Source organism: Vanessa atalanta, chromosome 18 (genome assembly GCF_905147765.1).
Source record: "Vanessa atalanta chromosome 18, ilVanAtal1.2, whole genome shotgun sequence".
NCBI classification, from domain to species: Eukaryota; Metazoa; Arthropoda; class Insecta; order Lepidoptera; family Nymphalidae; genus Vanessa; species Vanessa atalanta.
The window spans coordinates 435,963-457,837 of record NC_061888.1 but is presented as its reverse complement, the minus strand read 5'-3'; the positions used below and the strand labels follow the sequence as shown (position 1 = coordinate 457,837).

At 35.3% G+C, this 21,875-nt stretch overlaps 5 protein-coding genes across 6 annotated transcripts; 1 reads left to right on the top strand and 4 right to left on the bottom strand.

Moving 5' to 3' along the window:
* Positions 1 to 1,135: 1,135 nt before the first annotated feature.
* LOC125070993 (protein YIF1B) lies at positions 1,136 to 6,143 on the bottom strand. Its single transcript, XM_047681034.1, has 7 exons — positions 5,981 to 6,143; positions 5,210 to 5,419; positions 4,636 to 4,718; positions 4,159 to 4,326; positions 3,513 to 3,636; positions 2,661 to 2,923; positions 1,136 to 2,055 (listed from the first exon to the last, which is right to left on the bottom strand). The coding sequence occupies exons 1-7, from the start codon at positions 6,003 to 6,005 to the stop codon at positions 1,810 to 1,812; spliced, it is 1,119 nt and encodes a 372-aa protein (XP_047536990.1). The 5' UTR covers positions 6,006 to 6,143; the 3' UTR covers positions 1,136 to 1,809.
* A 305-nt stretch (positions 6,144 to 6,448) lies between these two features.
* On the top strand, positions 6,449 to 10,410 carry LOC125070858 (transmembrane protein 179). The gene is made up of 5 exons (XM_047680850.1): positions 6,449 to 6,673; positions 7,308 to 7,451; positions 7,968 to 8,129; positions 8,697 to 8,781; positions 9,638 to 10,410. The coding sequence occupies exons 1-5, from the start codon at positions 6,564 to 6,566 to the stop codon at positions 9,794 to 9,796; spliced, it is 660 nt and encodes a 219-aa protein (XP_047536806.1). The 5' UTR covers positions 6,449 to 6,563; the 3' UTR covers positions 9,797 to 10,410.
* Positions 10,411 to 12,575: 2,165 nt separating this feature from the next.
* On the bottom strand, positions 12,576 to 13,596 carry LOC125071094 (zinc finger protein 771-like; the record flags this gene model as incomplete). The annotated part of the gene is made up of 1 exon (XM_047681186.1): positions 12,576 to 13,596. A coding segment is annotated over one exon (429 nt), but the record flags the coding sequence as incomplete, so codon positions are not given.
* Positions 13,597 to 13,679: 83 nt separating this feature from the next.
* On the bottom strand, positions 13,680 to 18,018 carry LOC125070864 (zinc finger protein 691-like). 2 transcript variants are annotated; one of them, XM_047680860.1, is made up of 6 exons: positions 17,670 to 18,018; positions 17,177 to 17,304; positions 16,820 to 16,978; positions 16,178 to 16,233; positions 15,371 to 16,111; positions 13,680 to 14,822 (listed from the first exon to the last, which is right to left on the bottom strand). In XM_047680860.1, the coding sequence occupies exons 1-6, from the start codon at positions 17,740 to 17,742 to the stop codon at positions 14,006 to 14,008; spliced, it is 1,974 nt and encodes a 657-aa protein (XP_047536816.1). In that variant the 5' UTR covers positions 17,743 to 18,018; the 3' UTR covers positions 13,680 to 14,005. The 2 variants fall into 2 exon arrangements, with proteins under 2 accessions (XP_047536816.1, XP_047536817.1); XM_047680861.1 differs by lacking the exon at positions 15,371 to 16,111 and having other exon boundaries at positions 13,685 to 15,032.
* Positions 18,019 to 20,286: 2,268 nt separating this feature from the next.
* LOC125071057 lies at positions 20,287 to 21,316 on the bottom strand. The gene is made up of 3 exons (XM_047681123.1): positions 21,119 to 21,316; positions 20,629 to 20,798; positions 20,287 to 20,398 (listed from the first exon to the last, which is right to left on the bottom strand). The coding sequence occupies exons 1-3, from the start codon at positions 21,297 to 21,299 to the stop codon at positions 20,300 to 20,302; spliced, it is 450 nt and encodes a 149-aa protein (XP_047537079.1). The 5' UTR covers positions 21,300 to 21,316; the 3' UTR covers positions 20,287 to 20,299.
* Positions 21,317 to 21,875: the final 559 nt, after the last annotated feature.

The following is a 21,875-nucleotide window of genomic DNA, read 5'->3' as shown; positions in this document are numbered from 1 at the left end:
TGGTAGTTCAAAGATTGCTTTAAATTGGCCTGTATACCATTTAACTTTTGCTATTCCGATTTTAGGCTTCCCACGTATTTATTAGAATTAAAATATGTGGGTTTAATCTGCTATTTTATTGAAATAATTTCTGTTATCCTGCTATCTTCTTTCCTACCATTCTTATCTTAAATAGAGTTAATATTTTTTTGATTGGCTTTCGTGGCTTACGGTTACGTTACAATTGATGTACCTAATTGAGATTTATTGATTCAATTTAATATTATCATTACAAAGAAAATGTTATACCCTGTAAAAAATATCTAAATATATTATATTAATAAAAAACTGGGTTTATAAAAGTATTATTTATTTTACTTTGATTAGTATAAAGTACAAATAATTGCAGATTATAACAAGACCGGCTTTAAGTAACTACAAAAACAAAGAAGTGAGAATTAGATATATTGGTAGTAAATTAATTTGGTACGTAAATTGATTCTAGTTTGGTTCGTTTATGAACAAATTATCATTCATAATAAATAATCAGTAAATAATAAAAAAACTAACAACTAACTTGTATTCTTTTATATCAATCAAATTCCGATCATGATCTTTTGAATAGTAACTAATACATAATATAGGTACCTAGTATTACTATATACTTATCTAAGTCCTGGTGCTAAAAGTACGAATATCAAAAACCTTACTTTTACTGATCAAAATAGAAACAATGAACATATGTTGGTAGTTTGATGTAACATGCTTTTTTGCATTAATATTGTTGGTAATTATGACGTATTAATACATTTTTTTTTTTTGAATATGGAAAAATATTGTATAATATTTTTTACTCAAAATGTGATTTAGATCTTTGAACGTCAGGTCACAGATACATAAATAATTATATATTTTGAACACTGACTGATTTTTATGCGTAAAGTATCACATATAAAAGTATTTAGTATCAGGATCTGTCGTTTCATTACTTGTCGGCAATTCCATATTCTATATATTTTTCTAAATCATTCATTTTATCTCTTACAATTAATATTCATTGGATACAAATATATCCGTGAATAACTAAGCCTCATCCAATTATAAAAAAAAAATTCAACAACGACCGAAAATAACGTAAAAAAAAACTCTACGTAACGACATTTTTAATATTTCTTTATTATTTACATAATTATTACACGGTATTAATGTAGTTGAAATTTGAATCTAAGTACCAAAAAATCGAGTATAAAGTACAATTAAGTTTTTAATAGAAATTAATCATTCCCGCCTAATTCTTACAGCTTCGAGTTAATTGCATTTCTATCACATAACGTCACAGATAAAATATACTTTATTAATATTTTATCTGCAATATATATATTTTTAATTTATTTCGAAGTGCCTTTATTCATTTTTAGTTTATTTTAATATGTCAGACCAAAAAGTGTATTATCGCATAAATTTCTTCTAGTATTTGAAGTATGATTCATACTAATTGTCTATTTTAGCATATGTATAAAAATATGTTCTGTTGTTGATAAATGCTTGACTAACTATATTTTAAGTACCGTTTATACCGAAGCATTATTTCCCAAACTCCTAAATATCTGTGCAACAACAATTACAATACTAATTGAAACTACAAGGAAACAAAAAGCGATTATAATCTTATTATTCAAGTAAAAAAGGTAAAATGACAATATAGGTCCAAAATCTTCATATTTCATTAAAATACTAGCTATTGACACAACAATATCACACTGCACTAAAATTGAATCCAGACACTTGAAAAGGTCAACCCATCGCATGTTCATGGGTTATTTTGTTCCGCTATCGAGCTGGTGGTATTGAAGGTGCTGAAGGCACGAGGTGATATGTTAACCACCAGGATAATAACGGCTGGGTTATCGCAACAAACAGAAGGAAGTACACTCGTCTTTTAGTCCCACTGCTGGACGGCTTCGCCCAGTTATCGGTGTAAGGGTTTGGATTTCCATAATTACTTGGATAACCTCCGTATGCTGGCTGCTCGGGCCCTTGAGACCCTGCTAGTAGCTGTAGTCGCAGAGTTTTCACCTGAAGATAAAATAAATATTATATTATAATATGTTCATTGTAGTAACAAAACCTCATCTATTTGTTATAGAGAATAATGTATTACTTAATACTACACATAAAATAAGTAACAAATAGTTTATTTTTATTAAATCAAATCCTTGATTTTTTGTTAAGAGTGTATTGAATTTCATATAACAATAGAAGTTTACACAAATAAAACTAAAGTAAAACTAAAGTTTTGGTCAAATGGAACTTATAACAGAGTACAGTTGTAACTTTAACAACAAAATAGTATACAGATAATAATTCTACTTTAATAAATTATTCATCCATGTACTACAATGATAAAAGATATACATATAATTTCGAGAACACATGGCCTGGCTTTTTGATTTGACAAATATTATAAAAAGCAATATTAAATTAAAATATTTAATTTTTTTCAAATAGTGTTATTAGTGTCACAATTTCTTACAAATTCGTTAACAATTTTCTGAATGTATATAACATCAATTAATATTATGTATTAAGAAGTAAATTGTTGGCCTAAATGTGTATTCGGTGTATTCCCACAGCCTAGTGTCCTTATGACCCTAGACGTAAAGGTCACAAATCAAACTTACCAGAAAGAATGAAAGAGCCAAGCTGCAGTACACGAGACTGCAGTAGTATCCCATACTACCTAAGAGCAATGCAGCCAGCAAGCTCGCTATCATGGTCGTGTACTTGTAGCCAGAGAAAGCGAGCAGGTCCAGGGTCTTAAGCGCCGTCGTGGTGTTGGTGATGTACAGTGTCATCAAGTACAGCACCATTTCGAATATTATGTAGGCCAGAGCACTCGACGCCTGTATACTAATCTGTTCCGGAGAAAATCTATGTTGGATGCCTGAAATTAGATTAGTATATTTAAAATAGTATTAGTGTTAATGGCGAAGTAATATCGAGGGATTGATATTTTGTCACTGGACATTTGATTTTATTCAACTAGGGAAGTGCTTTCCACTGTTCACAAATACAATTTTAGTTAAACGTTTTACATGTGATATTTATATATAAATATGTATTTTGTACCATGCTTATTGGACTTATTCAAAAGTACATTTATAGTAACAAATTACCCTCCAAATTTGAGTCATACATCATTATATGGACCGGATATGACGAGCTGTATGTAAACTGTTTCCAATTATATTTTAATAATATGAATACAATTCTGAACCTGTTGTTGTAGTGTTTAATTTGACCATCAATAAGAAAGTGTAATACTTCTATATTGAATAAAGGAATTTGAGTTTGAGTTTTACAATATTGGGCACTTGAATTTATCCTATAAATATAAATAAATTTTCCATGGGAACTTTTCATCAGCCTTTCTATGATTGAGTACCAGTGGTCTATTATAACTTTTTACTATGTTATGATGTCTTCCTTAATATCTGAAACTCCTGGCATGAGTAGCGAGCAGTGAGCAGTACCTAGCATGAAACCCGCGAGCAGCACGTAGGTGACGTATCCCATGGAGGGAATGTAGAGGTCGGGCGCGTTGACGTCATACCGCGGCTGCACGGGGCTCTCCTGGTCGTACTTCACCATCCATTCCTGAAACATTTAATATTATTGCTAGTATTTCCTTATTTATTTTTTTTTAACTAAACTAGTTGAACTCAAGGTCACATACAAATAGAGAATATATATTTAAAAATTATTTAATGAATATCGGTAAAGCTGAAACAAACTGTTATCATATTGCCTATATTTTTAGTTATTTTGTGCATCACAGCTGTGATTTAGGTTGCATAATTTTATTTAAAAAAATAATTTAATTTAAGTGCTCTACAAATTTATTGTAGAGCACGTAAATTTTTTATCAATAAGAATAAATGTTAAGCACACTTCATATTGAGAATTTATACAATATAATAACATTTATACATTTGTTGTCCATGCTAAATAACAGATTTCATATTTTATAAAAATAATTCTTAAATGAACCTGCAAACTTTATTTTAAAATCCACATTTTCATACATACTACTCTCTCTCTCTTGGGGTATATATGTTTGTGTGTTATTGTGTATTACGAAAAATATTGAAAATTCTTATAAGAGCATAGAGGCTGCACCTTGTGAGTATAAGGGAATATGATGAGGATGAGCTTCCGCAGCACGTATCTGGTGTCCACCGCGAAGTAGTACCGCAGCCGGGACACGGGCACGAAGCGGCCCAGCTCGCGGGACACGGCCTCGCGCCCCTGCGCCGCCAGCTGGTTGCCATACTGCATCGCCATGTCCTGCCGAGTGCGACTCAGTGAGTCAGGGGAAACATGTAACTGACATGACTCCATTTTGTGTATCATTGTTTTGTTGATAGCTGTTTCAAGAATACACAAAGCTTTTTAATAAATTTTCCAAAGGTCTTAAGTTGAGTTTAATCTCTGTCAGTTGGGTGTTATGATTTATTGAATAGATGTTTTGAGCAGACATCCAATTGGAAAATATATGGGAATTGATACAAGAAATACAATTAATGTATCGTTTAATATCCATTAAAACAAATAAAATGTTCCTGATATCAAAATATTACAAAAGAGGAATATTACCTGAATAATAGGCTGCTGTATCATAGAGCCTATATTTGCTGGTGTCGGCATGGTCTGTGGGTATCCAGGCATATAACCAAAATCTAAAAGCAAATGTAAAAATGTTCCAAATTAATTTTACATTGTAATAAAAAAACCAATTTTATTAGACATTTTTAAATATATATAACATAAGGTAACAGAAGAAGTTAAATACAGGTAATCTATTACATACAACACAAAGATATATAAAATATCATTAGAAACCATGAAGTGTGAATAAAAAAACGTTTGAACTTGTCAATGTATAAATAATAATATCGGTGTAAGTCTAAAACTCACATTATTCTAAAAAATTTGTTTGGTTTGATGAGTACATGAAAACCATTAATGTTATGATGAAACCCTATCACCAATCTTCCCTTGGGAACAGTTTTATTAATGAGTTGCCAACTCTATTGAGCGGTTGCTCAATAAAACAATGTGCTTAACAAACATTCCATTAATAAGTTCTTGTGATTGGTGGATGTATTTATGCATTTAGAACCATGCAGTATAACATGATCTTATTTTAGTTCAGTCAGTCAGTACTCACTTCCAGGAGGTGCAGGCGCTGGGGCAGGAGATCCGAAATCCTGATTGGGATCCAATTGGATACCTTGTTGGTAAGGTGGTGGAGGGCCTGCTGGTGCATAGCCTTGTTCAAAGGTCCCAGGAGGGGTGAATGCTTGAACTGGACTCGGAGCCCCCATAACGGATACATCGCTCACTCGTTTTGCTTTACGGGGGCCACTTGCCTGACCAACTGTAATGAAATTTATATTGTATGAGTTATTTAGTGATTATATACATTCTCTTACACATTACTGAGACTTACACCAATGTTTTTTAAGAAAGGGGCTGACTAATAAATACTATAATACTAATATTATTAAACTTTAAATTCTTTTAAATATTTCTTCATTAATCAAACAGAATGCATATTGAAGGTTTGTTTTTATACTTCACTCTTTCTAAATATAATAGTATGCACAAATATTTCATTCTGCTAAAGTTAAGTTAGGAAAATAAGTCATCAGTATGTTATAAGTTCAAGTAAACATTTTACTTGAAGTCTTTTGCTGTTATATTTATATCTGAAAATGGTATGTTAATACATTGGATATGTTCACCTATTATATTAAATAAGCTATACACAACATCACAAATATGAGAAACACTTTAGATAACGGCAGTTTTAACGATGATTCCTTGAGTGAGAAGATACTATGCCTAACGTATCCTCCAAACCTACAGGTTACCGACAAAAATTTTAATAGATTAAAATTGTACTTTAAAACATTTGGTAGAATCGTATAAAACTTACCGTTCCTTGAAGCGTTAAAATTCATTTTTGACTGAGATTAAAATAACGCTAATATACCGACATACTAAAAGTTTAATTAACTTAATTTATTTTTCAACTCGTCGATTGAAACACATCACCAAAACCAAACGACGAATTTCACGATATATGACAAATTGACACTACACTGCAGATTTGGAAATGACATTTGTCATGTTGCGTTTCATTTGGAAATTAAAAAGTTAATCATACTGTCTTTTTAAATACCTTTCATTTAATTATAGTTAAAAAAATACTTTATTCGGAAGATCGTTAATTCAGATTAGTAAAAGATGAAACAAGCTAAATAAACGTTTGTTTTCTTAAATAGGAACTAAATTTTTGAAATGATTTGGTTCCTGTTTGTTTATGTTCTTTAATTTCCTACACATTGTCAGTTGTCACATCACATCCCTAAACGCTGTCAATATTCAAATGTCATATCAGCAGTCATTATCAATTTTGCAGATTGTGTCGCAGTTTTTATCAACAAACAAAAGAGTCATACTTCATAGAGACATTAAAACCATTATTGTTTTTAAAACGATTTATAAATTTTATTGCGATGGCTTTGACAAATGTATTGCTGCTAAGCCAAATAGCGGGCTACGTGATCGGCCTTATTTTGTCTCTATGTATAATTGTTCCTATGAGCATGCACCAGGATGAGTTCAGGTCAGTTCGTGAAAAATATCTTAAATTCCAATTCGATGAATAATGCCAGTCAGGATTTTTTGTAAACATTAGCTTCAAATCAAAATTACCCAAACAATTTTATATGTACCTTCGTTTTTATTTTACGAAAATCGAATGGTTAATTATTGTGCTAAATACAATTATTATAATATCGTTTTATTTATATTGATATTTTATACACTTATACACTTTATTTTTATTTATATATCTAGAATGGCTATGGCTAATGGTTTGAGACTAATTACATTTTCATACAGACTGGGCATGTGGTGCAGTCATTATTTTATTATTTTTTAGATAGAATATAGAATGAAGAAATTTAAAGATCATGTCAAAAAAACATCGATAAATTAGGCATATTACATATTATGCATATTACTCAATACAAGATTGTATTCAAGATAATAAAGTGTGGACTTAGTATTTATTAAATTAATTTAATTAAACACTGTAACATGACGATTTTAAATTGCTTTTATGAGTATTTTTGAATAAAGAATATTTTATTGATTTGATTATATTGAACATGAATTATACTTTTTAAGAAGATAGAAATAAATTGGTATGTTAGTCTTGTGCAAGATTAATAATTGTATTATTATTATTTAAACAGTGGGCACTGTCTGCTCTTCTCCAAGGGAACCTGGCAAGAGGAAGATGGCCAGCTACTTGTGATGTGGGCCTCTCGTGCATATTGCAACTATGTAATCGTGGTTGGAGTGATCATGTTTATAGTATGCAGTGTACAAATATATAGGTAAGAGATGAATCTAATGTGGATTACATGTATTTTTTACCCTATTTTTGTATAAATTTTATATTGAGGTAACAAAGTGTAGTAATAATCTAATTGACTAAATTATGTAGGTATAGGATAGGTAAAACTTATAATATCACATGATATAAGTCATCTAATATTTTAGAATCATGCGTAGAAATCTTATTATATTACCAATGTCTGAAATTTTTATTCAATATAGAAGTATTACACTAACATATTACTTGTTAAAATTATTCCTATTATTACTATAAATTATGGCATTATTATCGCTTTATAGTCATGACAGTAGCTAGTATATGTGAAACTTAAGTGGTTGCCACATGTTTGTTAAAAAATAATTGTGTCACCTGTATGTCAAGTTGATATTCTACCATTCAGTGGCAAGCAGAACTGAAAAAAAAATCATAGCTGCCATTGACCAGCAGACATTCACATGTGGTCCATGACAGTAAATAATGGAAATGTAATTTTGTTATTGGATTGTTTTTCTAGACTGTCGGTGTTCATGTACCGCGGCACAGACAGCTCGTTCTTGTCGGCTTTTATCGAGGCAGCAGTGTGCGCGCTGCTATGTGCCCTGGGCGTTTCGGCTGCCGTGCTCGTGACGCTCGGCTTTATGACCTGGTGCCAGAACATTGTGGAGCGGTTCCCAAGGTATTTCCTTTACATATAAGAACATCTCTTCGATTATTTTGGTATTTAAATCACCAAAAATGCAACTTATTCATTTAAATGTAGTAAAAAAAGAAATTTAATTAAAAATTAAATCCTTAGATAATATTAAAAAACAAAGTACATACTACATACCATTTTATAAAAATTATCATGAACTGATTGTGTAATGTCTGTTATTCTTATCTCATATACAATTGTAATGTTGATATGTATGTCTTTGTTTGTGTTTTATGCATTGTCATATTATTCATTGGTATTGATTGAATATTTGTACCATTTTTGTTCATACTTACATGGAGGTTTGTAATGGTGTAAAATATTTTAGAAAATAATCCCTAAAGTATTACACATGTGAAATTTAAAACTTTATTGCACTTAAACCTTTATCATCAGTTTTATTATAAGTCTAAAATATATATATAAAAATATAGCCTATGTCCTTTTTTCAACCCAACCCAGTGGCTTAGCCCTGAAAGTGTAGCAGCAGATAGACAGTGTTACTTTCAGTTACAAGTATGGAATATTTAACCATATTTTTTCCCACAGTTGTGAGGATGCGACCGGCCAAGATATAGATAAAAAAGACAAAATATCAACACATGGATTCTACATTGAACTTGGAACCGCTCAAGTAAGTACCACCTTGGTTCGTTGACTTCGTTTTGAATACCGAATGAAAGTAATTACATACATTTACCACCTCCAATAGTTATCTTTAGAATTGTATCCACACCTGTATAATATTTTAAGGTTTTAAATATCTCAGTGATGTAGTAGCTAACTATAAGGATCCACACGTCCTGGGTTTATATCCCAGGTTAGGGTCCGTAAATCAAGCAATATATAATATAGAAGTCTGGAAACTAGCAGTTTTTACTATCTACCTGGAATTATGTCAGGCTAAAAATGTCCGCCGTAGTCTAAATTGGTCAGGATCATAAATTATAATCCATAGATACCTGAGAGTCCAAATGTCACTGCTCTTTTACCAATTAAACAACCTGTTTGCTTTGTTAAAAAATAAATCTATATATTTATATATACATACCTAATCAATTTACGAAATAAAAAATAATGGCAATTAATTAAATTTTATATACACACTAATATTAGAATTGTTTTTTTTTTTTATAAAATATTATGTAAGTACCTAAATTAATGAAAATCGAAGCGTTAAATCGCCCGCCAAACACAAATTATTAAAATTGTTTAAAATACTAATTTAGTTCCCAAGTAACCGGTGATACAAAACTACATTTTTATTGTTATAAATAGTGATTGTTCAATAATTATAAACAACATGAGAACGATTCAGCATTTTTAATATTTTGCAATTATACATAAATAGCTGCGACTGACTAAAGTAATCGCGCGGTGCTGATTGGACACAATGCCGGTTTGACCTCATGTGACTCACACGTGATATTTAGGCATATTCCCCGATGTCCGAGTATGTCGCCGTATAAGTATCGTCCTCTCGGTTGCAGTTCGGCGCGTGGGGCGCGTTCGCGACGTGGGTGGGGCTCGCCGTGTTCTCCACGCTCAAGGTGTGTCGCTACCACCAGCTGCAGAACATACAGGTGTCCATGTACCGCGAGCGGCAGAGGCTCGTCAACGAGGGAGGGTCCACCCCGCCCCACCACTAACTGCAGCGCGCTGAAAAAGTCAGTGCCAATACGTCCAAAGCGTCCCATATGCCATCTCACTCGCACACGTCCGCCCCGAGGGAGACGGGAAGAGATGTATTCGTAAACAAGAAATAGGAATACTGTTGATTCCATATCTCGTTTAACAGTGAAGACTCCTCTTCGCCAGATTTTGAAATTATAAAATAAGCGATGTATATATATATTGTAGCTTAAATGTTTATTTCGCTTAAATTAATTATGTTTCATACATTGTCCATAGTTAAAAAAATATAAAATCAAGAGTTTGTAATAAATTTATGTACTAAAATATACTCTGTAAATATAGCTTAGTTTAATATAAAATATTAACTTTGTTTGGGCTGCGTATATCGACGTGGCAATGTTGTTCGGAGTCCTGGGACTGGGCTTTCATCCCTACGATAGTAGGTTGTTGATAGTAGGTTGTCGACACTAAATTGTTATGAGATTTCAATAACTCAACAATTGTAGTGATTTTAAATTTAGAAACGTACAGCTTCATTTCAAAATGTATAACGTGTAAACACTGTATACTCTATTCCAATCATAACAGGAAAAAAAGCCAAATAAACAACATTTGACAGCAAATTGACGCGATATCATGGGTTTTGTAAAAAAACTTGTATCGGAATTTTGGAAGTAAAATTAAAGTGAAAATAATCAATTAAGTGTAATAGTGTTGTATTATAAATAAATATATATTAATCATAAACTCTCAGTAGTGCAAAACATAGCTGAGTTATTAGAAAATCGCAAAAATACGTGAATTTAAGGTTTGTTTATCTTTTATCCTACTTCCATTGGTTGTTGGTCTCTTTCTGTTTTTATGAGTTTCGCCGTTCGAAAGAGAAAGATAACATTAACTGGGTTTAGTTTTGGTTTGAACAACATTTTTGGTAGAACCGTAAGCCATTACTCTAGAAACGTATAAATATTTATTGTATTAACTTTTAAATAGAGCTAAATTAGTAATATATATATATATGCGTATGGATAAGGGAAATTATTTATTTATTTAAACTTAGAAGTCATCGCTGTACTATAATCTGTCTTTAAAGAAGGTTATCAGTTTTATTTTTGTACAAATTTTCCTATACCTATTACCTTCGCCTATTGTAAATTGTTTTTTTTTTTTCGTTGATATGGAAATAATGAATCTTTTATATGTATATTATGTCAAGAGCAATCATATTTTATTAAAAAAACTCTAATGACTAAACATCGTGGTTTTTGCATCATTCGATGTCGTATGGAGAACTGATTTTAATTACTCTTGCTATATTGAATTGATTAACCATTGCGTAAGAGTGGACACTATGTACGTCGTGTCTTCGACCCATTTATAGCAAATTACAATACCGCTTTTATGTGATGACTATTGTAAATGTTGCCAACTTTAAAAATACTATTAATGTAATGTTTAATGTTTAAATGTCAGCTGTATTTATTTATATATATATTATTACACCAAGTTTTTCATTATAGAAAATAATGTTCTGTAGTTACCACTGGTATTAATGGATTAATAAAAAAAAAACAATGCTCTCGATGACATTTTTGAATCTTGTAGTGTTTTTTTATTTACATGGAATTATTTGTCTGGTACATTTTAGACTTAAATAAAATAATTTTTATTTTTCTCCCTAACTTTTTATAGATAGGTCTGCATTTGGCGTAGGTTAGCCTAAATCAATAGAGGCAGTTTTTAATTGAAAATGAATGTGTCAAAAAATATCCTAGATTATAATGTGTTACACTAGGTGCAGTGGTCCCCCTTATAATAAAGTAGGCCATTGGTAATCCAATAATATATTCTGTACATCGAACAAGGAGGATGTAAATGTTGATATTACTGAAGTGCAATACATCAATATTAAAATTATGTTATGTACTATTCCACGAAGCGAGCTTTCAATGAAAATTGCCTCTGTGGACAATGGGCGCCCATTGTCCAAATCTTTGGCACATTTTTGAGATTCGTCCGCACACATCGACGAATGAAATCCGCGGACGGACAAAGTTTTTTCGACTCGTGGAATGGACTATACTTTTATATAAATTAAATAAAAACAAATATGAATATTATATATGATATTAAAATTTTTTTTCATGAGACATGTAAATTATCTACACATATAGTTGAATTTTGTCTTTTGTTTTGGTTTTTTTTTTAAAGTACTATTCGATGGTTGAGATTCATTCGATCAGCTGTAAATAAATTCGTAAAATGATAATTAATGTGATATGTAGAGGATAATATGTACAAATATGGTGTATTAGCAGTATTAGCGTAAGACTTTTGTTTAAATATATTTTCGTGTAAGGATCTCACAACTAAATCATTTTTATTTTTATTATCTTGATATTTTATCTGTATTTACAACTAGTGAATTGTTTTTTTTTTTTATAATATAGATGAAATATAAATGATGAATGAATATATTTTTAATACCTTTATCCTGCTAATTTATTACATATTTTCACTGTAAGGGCGGTGCGTCGCCGGCAGCGCTCACTTGTAATGTCTATCTAATATCTAAGATTCGATTTTGAGCACTCGTTTGCAGTAGACTTAGTTGTTTTCACATTTCGTATCGTATTTTTGTTTAAAAGATTGTGTTATTTATATAAAAAAAAAAACGTTATTGTTGTCACAAGTAATTTCAAAATTGTTGAATTTAGCAAGATTGTGCACTGTTCGGTTCTTCACACTTGTTTGTGTACTAATAGATATGGCATTTACCAAAACAGGGACAAATCAAATATACATTTTATATTTCTCGTTTCAATAAAAATAAACGCAAGACTAGTTATTATTAACTTATTCACAATTAAATCCATATTCGACACGGCACGCGGCATGCAGTGTTCTACCGGCAATAATCACAGCGATATCGGTCGTGTAGTGTAGAGCTGCCGCTGAACACACACGCGATTAAAAAAATCTATTCTTTACACAACGTAATGTGGCGATGCGTGTGGACGTCCGATCCTGCAGGGCGGTGCATGCGCAGGCGCAGGAGCGTCCGCGTCTGTGCAGCAGGTTTAGCGGGGAAGACTGGTTGGTCAGCATTCGTTCGCCGGCCAGTCGACCCGGGGCGGCCGGTTAGATATTATGAGTTGAATGTGTATTACTGTGAAACGTGATGGCAGTGCTCCAAATATATTCATATGTGATCACGTAACATGACGTGCTATTTTTTTTGTTAAGATTATTTGCATCGCCGCGTCCATCTCTTTGCTCTTCTCTATAGAGTACCGACGAATGCGCGAGTCAAAATAATTTCCGCGCTCGGACCTCTCGCACTTAGCGTAGTCCGAAACGAGCGGGGCTCGCCAGGACGAGGAGGTCAGCTGGCGGCGGCAGGTGGCGGCGAGGTGGCGGCGAGGTGGCGGCGCGCATGCGCGGCGAGCTGGCTGCGCAGGCGGAAGGCCTTCCCGCACGCGCACACGTGGTCGCGCTGGCCCGTGTGCACGGACACGTGCGCCTGCAGCTGGCCGCGGCGCTTGAAGGCGGCGCCGCACAGCGCGCAGGCGTGGCGCGGCCGCGCGTCGTGCGTGCGCCGGTGCATGCGCAGCGCGGCGCGCGAGGCCGACGCCTTGCCGCACACGTCGCACACGTGGTCGCGCCGGCCCGAGTGCGCGTCCACGTGGTCGCGCAGGTGGCCGGCGCGCGAGAAGCGGCGCGGGCAGAGCGGGCAGGCGTGCGGGCGCAGGCGGCGGTGCAGCGCGCGCAGGTGGCGCGCCAGGTTGGCGGCGTCGGCGAAGGCGCGGCCGCACGCGTGGCAGCTGTGGCGCTTGGCGCCGTGCGAGCGCGCGTGGCGCCGCCAGCCCGCCGTGCGCACGCGCTTGCCGCACACGCCGCACTCGCCGTAGCGCCGCCCGCCCTCGATCACTATCGTCTTGGGCCGCTCCGCGCTCGCCTCCTCCCGGTTCTCTGTCGGGCCCGCCTCGGGCTCCGGCGCCTGCTCTCGTTTCGGGGTACCTACCGCGCTGAAAAGCAAATCGAATGAACGCTCCCTGTAGTTCCGATCCGAGGATGACTTGTCGGATGACCCGTTCGAGGTGCGCGAGTCAATCGATAGCCGGGGGTAGAAATGACGAGATCTTTCAACGGAAATACTTTATATTTATTCGACTGAGTCTAGAGTACGGTTCGGTCCCGTCGGTGGCGGCCGGAGGGACGCGTCACTCGTAGTGTCCCGCGTGGCCGTAGACCGTGTGCGTCACGTCCCTGGCGTCGGCCTCGTGCAGGCGCTTGCAGTGGTGGCGCAGAGCTCGCCTCTGGCGGAAGGCGGTGCCGCAGACGGCGCAGGCGTGCGGCTTGGTGTCGGAGTGCGTGAGCACGTGGCTGTTGAGCTCGTGCTTCTGGCGGAAGGCCTTCCCGCAGTGCGCGCAGGCGTGCGGGCGCTCCCCCGTGTGCTTGAAGCGGTGCCTCGTGAGGCCGGAGCGCAGGCGGAACTTGGCGCCGCACTCCGCGCAGTGGTGCGGGTAGTGCTCGCTGTGGGTTTTCAGGTGCACGTGCAGCGAGCCGCTCTGCGTGAAGCGCTTGCCGCAGTGCGGACACACGAAGGGTCGCTCGCCCGTGTGGATCCTCATGTGTTGTTTGAGGTTTTGCGAGTTGGCGAAGTTTTTGTGACACATGACGCAGATGTACCGGCGCTGCTTCTCGTGGGTTTCGGTCAGGTGTCTCTGAAGTCCGTTCGGCGTGCGGAACTGCTTCCCGCATATGTGACACACGCACGGTCGCTCCCCCGTGTGTATGCGTTTGTGGAATATGTAAGTGTGGGTCGAGCTGAGGTTCTTGCCGCACGTCGCGCACGTAAAATAAACTTTCCCGTTTATTTTCGTTTGCACTTGACTGAGTTCGAGTCGCGTCTCCTCATCCATCTTGTCTTTTCTCATGTTGCTGTGCGTCAAGTCATCGAAACTGTTTAAACTCTCCTGCGTCCCCGTCTCCTCGTTTTCGGATGTGCTAGAATCTGAGAAGTCGGAATAGTTGTGACAATCGTGTTCCTTCGTGAAATGATTTCTGAAGTTTACAAGGGCAGTATAAAATTTTTGGTAAAGATCTATTTTGGTATTTCTATTGGCTATGCTTGCGAGAGGTCGGTCGTCATCAGAAGCGCCACCCCCGGACTCGTGCGAGTCGTGTTCCTTTATTCTCTGTTCACTAAAACTGACGATATTCGGAACGTCGCAGCTGGGCGTCAATCTGCAACAAATATAACCCCAGTTATTCACTTCTTCCTTTCGTGTGTTTTTAAATGGTAGTCGAGGTGGGTTCTCTTCCTGAACCTCTTGGGACACAGGTGGCACTCATACTTCCGTATATTCAGATGCATTTCTATATGTCGGCTTAAGGTGTTCTGGGCGCGATAAGACTTGTTACAGTAATCGCAAGTGAACGGCTTCGACCCCGTGTGAATGCGTGCGTGTGTGTCTCTGGCCATACGCGATGGAAACGCTTCCCCACACATGGAGCATAGAAACGGAAGCAACCCTTCGTGGAACACCCTCTGGTGATACGTCAAGCTGCCGCGGCTCTTGTAAGTTTTGTTACATTTGATGCACATGAATTTACTAGTAGAGAGTTCACTTGTGTGAGCTTTCATATGAGTAAGCATGTTGTATTTATTAGAGAACGATTTGTTGCACTCCGGGCACACGGCCGGTATGAACTTCTGGCATTTGAGATTCGGTTCCGTCTTCTTCTTTGGGTCCTTGACTTCGGCATGTTTCTCGTTTACGTGAACGGCCAAGGCGTCGTGATCTTTCTCGACTAAACCACAACTTTTGCAAATCAGAGTTCCCTCTGTTGATCTGTTTACATGTTTATCTTGCAAATGTGCAACGAAAGACTTCTTATCAGCATACAGATGATCACAACAGAGAACTCCGTCGTCGATGCTCACTTCGATGTGTTTGTTCAAGTGACATATGAGGCGGGTCGGCGATGAAAATGCACTTTCGCAAAAAGGGCAAAAATAATTTGGTATATCTGCAACCTGATCCTCTGACTCATCATCGGTTACGCCATCATTTGTCAGAACTTCTTCGAATGTAATGTTTTCCTTTATGAACGCTTCAACTGATGCCTTATCATTAAGTTCTCGGTTGTGATTTGCTATCAGATGATCACAAAGAGAGTCTATTGATGTTGAAGCAGCTTTGTCGGGACACATTTGGCAGACATATATTAAATCAGAGTTTTCTTCATCCATATTCATTATCTTGAAGTATACATTGTTCAGAACTTCTTTTATTATTAAAATTAAACAAGGGGCTGATAACCTGAAAGATCACATGCCGGCTTTGTGAAAATTATAACACAGATAAGCATGTAATTTATACACATACCTCTCATGAGCCTCTCCACGTGTAGCCCCTGAACCACAACTTGCTTGTACATTGGTCTGTAAGAAAACCATTAAACTATATGTTACAAAAATCAAAGAAAATTATTACATAAATAAAAACAATATTTAAAATAAAATAGTTAACCTAAAATTGCTTTTGAGATAAAACACTTATTATTTGATTGTCCGCCACTATTTGAACCAAAGATTGCAGTTTATTTGTGTGTGTTTTTATTTGTCTAGTACTTAGCAGTGAACAATGAAAATGTGAGGAAATGCATGCATTTAATGATATTAGTTTACAAGTGTATCACCAACCACCACCGAAGCAGTATAATAAAAACAACTTAAAACCCTCTTCTTTAAAGGAGTTATTGCCAGAAGTGCGACATATAAATGCAATTGTAGTAAGTGAAGTATTAATGAGGTAGTCATACTGAACTAAGGACTAATAAAATAATTATTTTACTAGCAATCATGTAGACCACAGACTAAATAATGTATCAGAATGTTCCTTTCACAGCTTTTTTTCTTCAATTAAATGGTTTATGCCATTGCATATCCTTTTAATTTATTTAAAGATATTTATATAATAAGTAAATATATTTGTTATTAGTTAGATAGTTATAATCCGAGAACTCACATGGTGTCCACTGCATTTGACAGTCTGTGTGTTCGCTTTCAGCTTCAAAGTCAGCGCTTTTTCAGTCTTAATGCAGCATTGTGCCAGTTCATGCCAGTTTAACACTGTATTAGCACACAATTGACATATTCCCAGAGGATATGTGTCTTGTTGGTGCACCTGTTACAAATAAATTTAGCTTTTTTAGCTGCTTTTAATGAATAATTAATCTGAATTTCTAATTTAAAAATTGCATTGAGGCTTTTTTAATATAGTACAATACTAAGAATATATATGATCAAATGTTTGTTTTAAAATTTGGGTGTTTTTGTTAAGATTTTATAACAAATACATAAACTAAAATTAAAACAATCTTACCGTTATTGGTAAATATTTATTTATTTTCTCAACGAGTTCATTTTTCTGTGCATCTTGGCCAAACAATGGGATGAGAGATAGATTATTAGCGCCGCAAATACGACAAATGTCTGATAAATCACTCATGGCTGAAACAATATCACAAGTACTTAAGTATGTAATTACACAGTAGGTATTGTAAAACAAAACAAGGTCTTTCCTTTTTTTTCCTTTAAGCGGTTAATCTATATCAATATTTTTTTATTACAGGCAAATAATTGAATTGAATATTAATGTCAAACTAGGATTTGTATTAAGTATTTCTAATTTAGTCAAAATATTATATTATTGTCAATGGTTATTTAATTAATTTAATTATTTTGTTCATCATGAAGTTATTAATATGGAAGATGCGTAATTTTAATTAATACACGATAAAAAAAATTACAATGTAATTGTTAACTTAATTTAAATATCGAATCTACTTATAAAAGGTAAGTTTCAAGATACTTGCCATTTAGATTTGGTGGCGAATAGCATTTGGGTTCTGTTTCATATGTTGGTGATTGGAAGAGTTGGGAAGTCATGGTTTACATTGACGATTTATTTATTAACAGAATATAAGCGTAACTAATGCATTTTGAATTTGGTTTCGAATCAATACTGTGTCCATAGACTCGGTTCATTTAGATTATTAGGTATGTTTAGCGAAGTAACTGGATAGTGCATAGCCTCAAGCCATCACATATTATGTATTTTATTTATATTTATAGATAAATTATTAGATATCCATCGTTTATTTACAGTTTACACAGAGGCTGTACACACTATAATACACAAGATATTGTTATTACAGACTGTACTGTACACAGTACAAGTGACAACGTACTCGTACCAGGGTTGCCAAATTTTCAAATGAGCTATAAAATTTAGTACACTTCAAAAATGTATTTAAGTGATTATTTGTGAATTATTTATTTTAAAATAAACTATATTTATTGGTACTTCTTGCCTTTAAATTTCCATTTTGTCTATATTAAAAGTGTTATAACATGCTTAATGTTAACAGTATAATGTTTTAGGCTGAGATCGGCAATGGAGGAAGATCGTACTTTTGTACTGATCGAATTTCCGATTGATTCTAGCCGATTGTTTTTAAATTTTGTTCTTAAGTCAATACATGCCTATAAATCTCCGTCTAAAGGCTGAAGAAGAACATATAGAAATTGATCGCCTTAGCCTTTGACGACCCATTTATTTCGCGCAGTGGAAACCTTCAGAAAGACACCCCTTAGGGTGTTAGGAGTCGGTAAACCGGGTTATGTGGAATTCCCCTCGCACTCGTCCACGGTCCAGGGTTACGCACTATTTTTTAAACCGAGGGCCGAGACGACACCTTCGTTGTCTTTGCCGAACGGGATCAGCCCTTTCCCGTTCCTTCTCTACCGTCTCCTTCTAGACCATGAGGGTCTCACAGAAGTATGCCAAGGCCCTCTACGCCGATGCCGTGCGAAGCTTCATCGACACAATTGCTCTAAGGGGAAAACCCCGTCCAACCTCACGGCCCAGGACCTACCTCTCCGCGTTCCACGCGCGGCACAGTGGTGACACCGTCGTCGCTTCGCTTCTGATCTTACACAGATATTGTACAAATCAACCGTGACCGGTCATTACCCGTGTAAAAATCCCTTGCCGATTCTATCACAACTTATTCTAATTAATTATTAATGTAATGTAAATCAAAATTCAATTTTTGTAGATAATGATGAGATGGGTAGGATACATGTGTTTCTTTATTCTCGCCAGTTCAAATTCATAATCGAAAACAACTTTTCTGTGTATGTCGAAGTAGCGGGTATATAAAGCATGAATAAAATTACTTTAAATAAATTTGCAAAGTTATTTCAGTATATTTATAAATATAATGACAATCTTTTACATTTGCAAAGATGTCATTTAATACTGTTATTTAAGAGTAATGGTCGTCTATTTCGATACTCAATGTGATGGATTTCAATGATTAAAATATAATAGGTATTTTAGTATATTATACCTATATTTTTTCAACAGTAAGAACTAGAACTATAGGTAAATCTAGGATAATATAGATTTATTCACTCCTGAAAGTTAAGCCTCCTCGTTAGTAAGGCTATAGATATACGAGTATAAATGTCAGATATACATATCTCTGTCTGTCGAGATGTATGTATATAACAGAAAAAATTCCACAGACCCCCGCCTCAGTTAGCTTCACTCTGAAGTTTCAGTTTCAGTCAACATGTCACATCGGCAGCGGCGGCCTTACCCATTGCGAGGCTCCGAGCGGTAGGTCTTTGCGAGGCCCCCTGTCCTCGGTGAAAAGTTTGTACTTATGTGATTCGAAAGTAGTTCTGGTTGTTTGGCCTAGGTATTTGTTTATGTTTTATGCGTTTAAAATATTTTCATTTAAATAATTACAAAGTTAACAAATAAAGAAATTAGAATTTTTTAAATGGATGTAGATGGCGTATTCCTTAGACTAAAATCTTTTATCTTCAAGTGTTTCAAGGCGTGATTCATATTATCAATTATGTTCTGAATTAATGAATTAGTTAACTAACTTTATTTTAATTTACTGTTATTTTATAACCTTAATAAATAATTAGGGATCAAAAAAGTTTTAAATAAAAAATCTATTTCAATTTTGCTTGGGTTTTTGCGCGAGGCCCCTGCAAGAGCGAGGCTCCGGGCGATTGACCTGTTCGCCATCCCTAAGGCCGCCGCTGCACATCGGGTGTGGACAGTTACGTATCGAAATTGTTCATAAAATACTTAATTTTCCGATTAGAATTATAGATTTGTTTTTCCTTATATCTTAGGAATGTTGCCTTGTCAGCCCCACAAACCTCTCTCGTAGGCTAATTCTGCTCCTAATGAATACTGAAGTTAACTATAATTTATAATTTCATAAAGGCGTCTCATGATTTGCTTCATTGGACATTGGAGTCAGTTGTACTTAAGATTTTTTTAACTATGTTTTTTGATTTACTCGATACTGTCACACGAGTATGAAGATGAGTAATTAAAAAGTAGTTAAATATATAATGGGCCTATTGAAATGATCGACAAAGCATTTGTTTTCAAATATATCACATTTAATTAAAATTAGTTTTGTTTTCGGAGGGCAGCTGCCGCGCGTCCCACCGCCGCGAAAACCGCAGGGGCAACCATCATCGTTTTATTCTTGTACGTGTGGATTACTTGCTGAAACCGTGATATAATAATATGTGAATAATCAGTGAATAACGTTGATACGAAATTAATGTGATTAAATTAATTCATATTCAAAGCAAGATGTTTTTTCTCTTCATTGTTAAAAAAATAAAATATAGATTTTAGTCTATGTACCAGTCGACGAGAAATACTTTAGTCTTTTCTCCGCTTATGTTTAGTATCTTAAACTAACACACATAAATAATATGTTTATCTCTTACCAAAACTAACTTTATGAGGAAAACCGCAAATGTGAGAAATGATATGGTCATAAGTGTACTCTCGGACGAGGGAAACTCGACGTGGCCACGCGCGTCCGCAGAACGCGCTCGTCGTTTTCTTGAACCTCGATGTTCGATGTCATCGGGCCAAATATTCTCGACTCGATCCTCTGTTTGATAAACACAGTTACATTATTAGCTTATGTATACTGTTAAACTATAACTTCAAGTTAATATGATTGAAATATGTAGATCAAAATTCTTTATATAATATCTTCTATCAAAAAATCCTTAATTGATATAAGATTATATACTTAGAGAATAGAAAACCAGCATTTGTTTTAATTTTAATGCAGAGTTTTAAATGTGATCGATAAAAGGGCATATGTCATTTAAATGCTGAAACCGCTTTACCGCCGATTCATCTCGGCAGTCTTACAGGATTATTATGTATATTTAATTAGTTTAAATATGGTCCGGAACGTCTTACCTATGCTTGTTAATATAGTGGTCTTTAAACCCTCCAGGTATTTAATCTTACTCTTGAAGGTTCTGTGTGTATTTTTATAGATAGTCTCTGTAACAACTTTCATTAGCTTCCACATTCCACTTAACGTCTCAGCCTTTGGCACTATTGAAATTTGATCGTTATTTTCTTTTTCATTAGTCATTGATTTTTCTGGGGCGTTTGTTTTTAAATCGATACGAGGAATTATTTTCAATTTAGATGAAGATGAAAAATCTAATTTACTAGTCTGCTCATCAGTATTTTCAAAAGGTATTTTGTTTAATCTAGTATTATAAAAATTTGGTGTAGTTGTAATCGAGGCATTAGAAAACTTGTAATCATTCAATGAGACTTCTTTTAACTCGTCTTCATCGAAATTTCCTATAATCTGGAAATCTTTTATATTGTCTGTACCGAATTTATCGCTTATTCTTGTTGCTTTTGGAATCGAAGTATTACTGAAAACATTAGTTTTTCTCAAGTTGTGTAACAAATTAAATTTACTTTGTCCATTATTAGGTATTCTTTGAAAATTTCTTATATATTTCTCGTTACCGTCGTGGAGATTACTATCTTCGTTGGGAATATCGTCATCGTCAAATTCTTTGTCGCTTTCTTGTTCCCTGTAGATTTTATTCACACCAGATCCTTTAATTGGAGAGTTGTTAAGTTTTTCTAAGACAATTTTCCTGCGATTTGAAGGAACTTGCGAAGAAGATTTCACTATATTTTTAACATT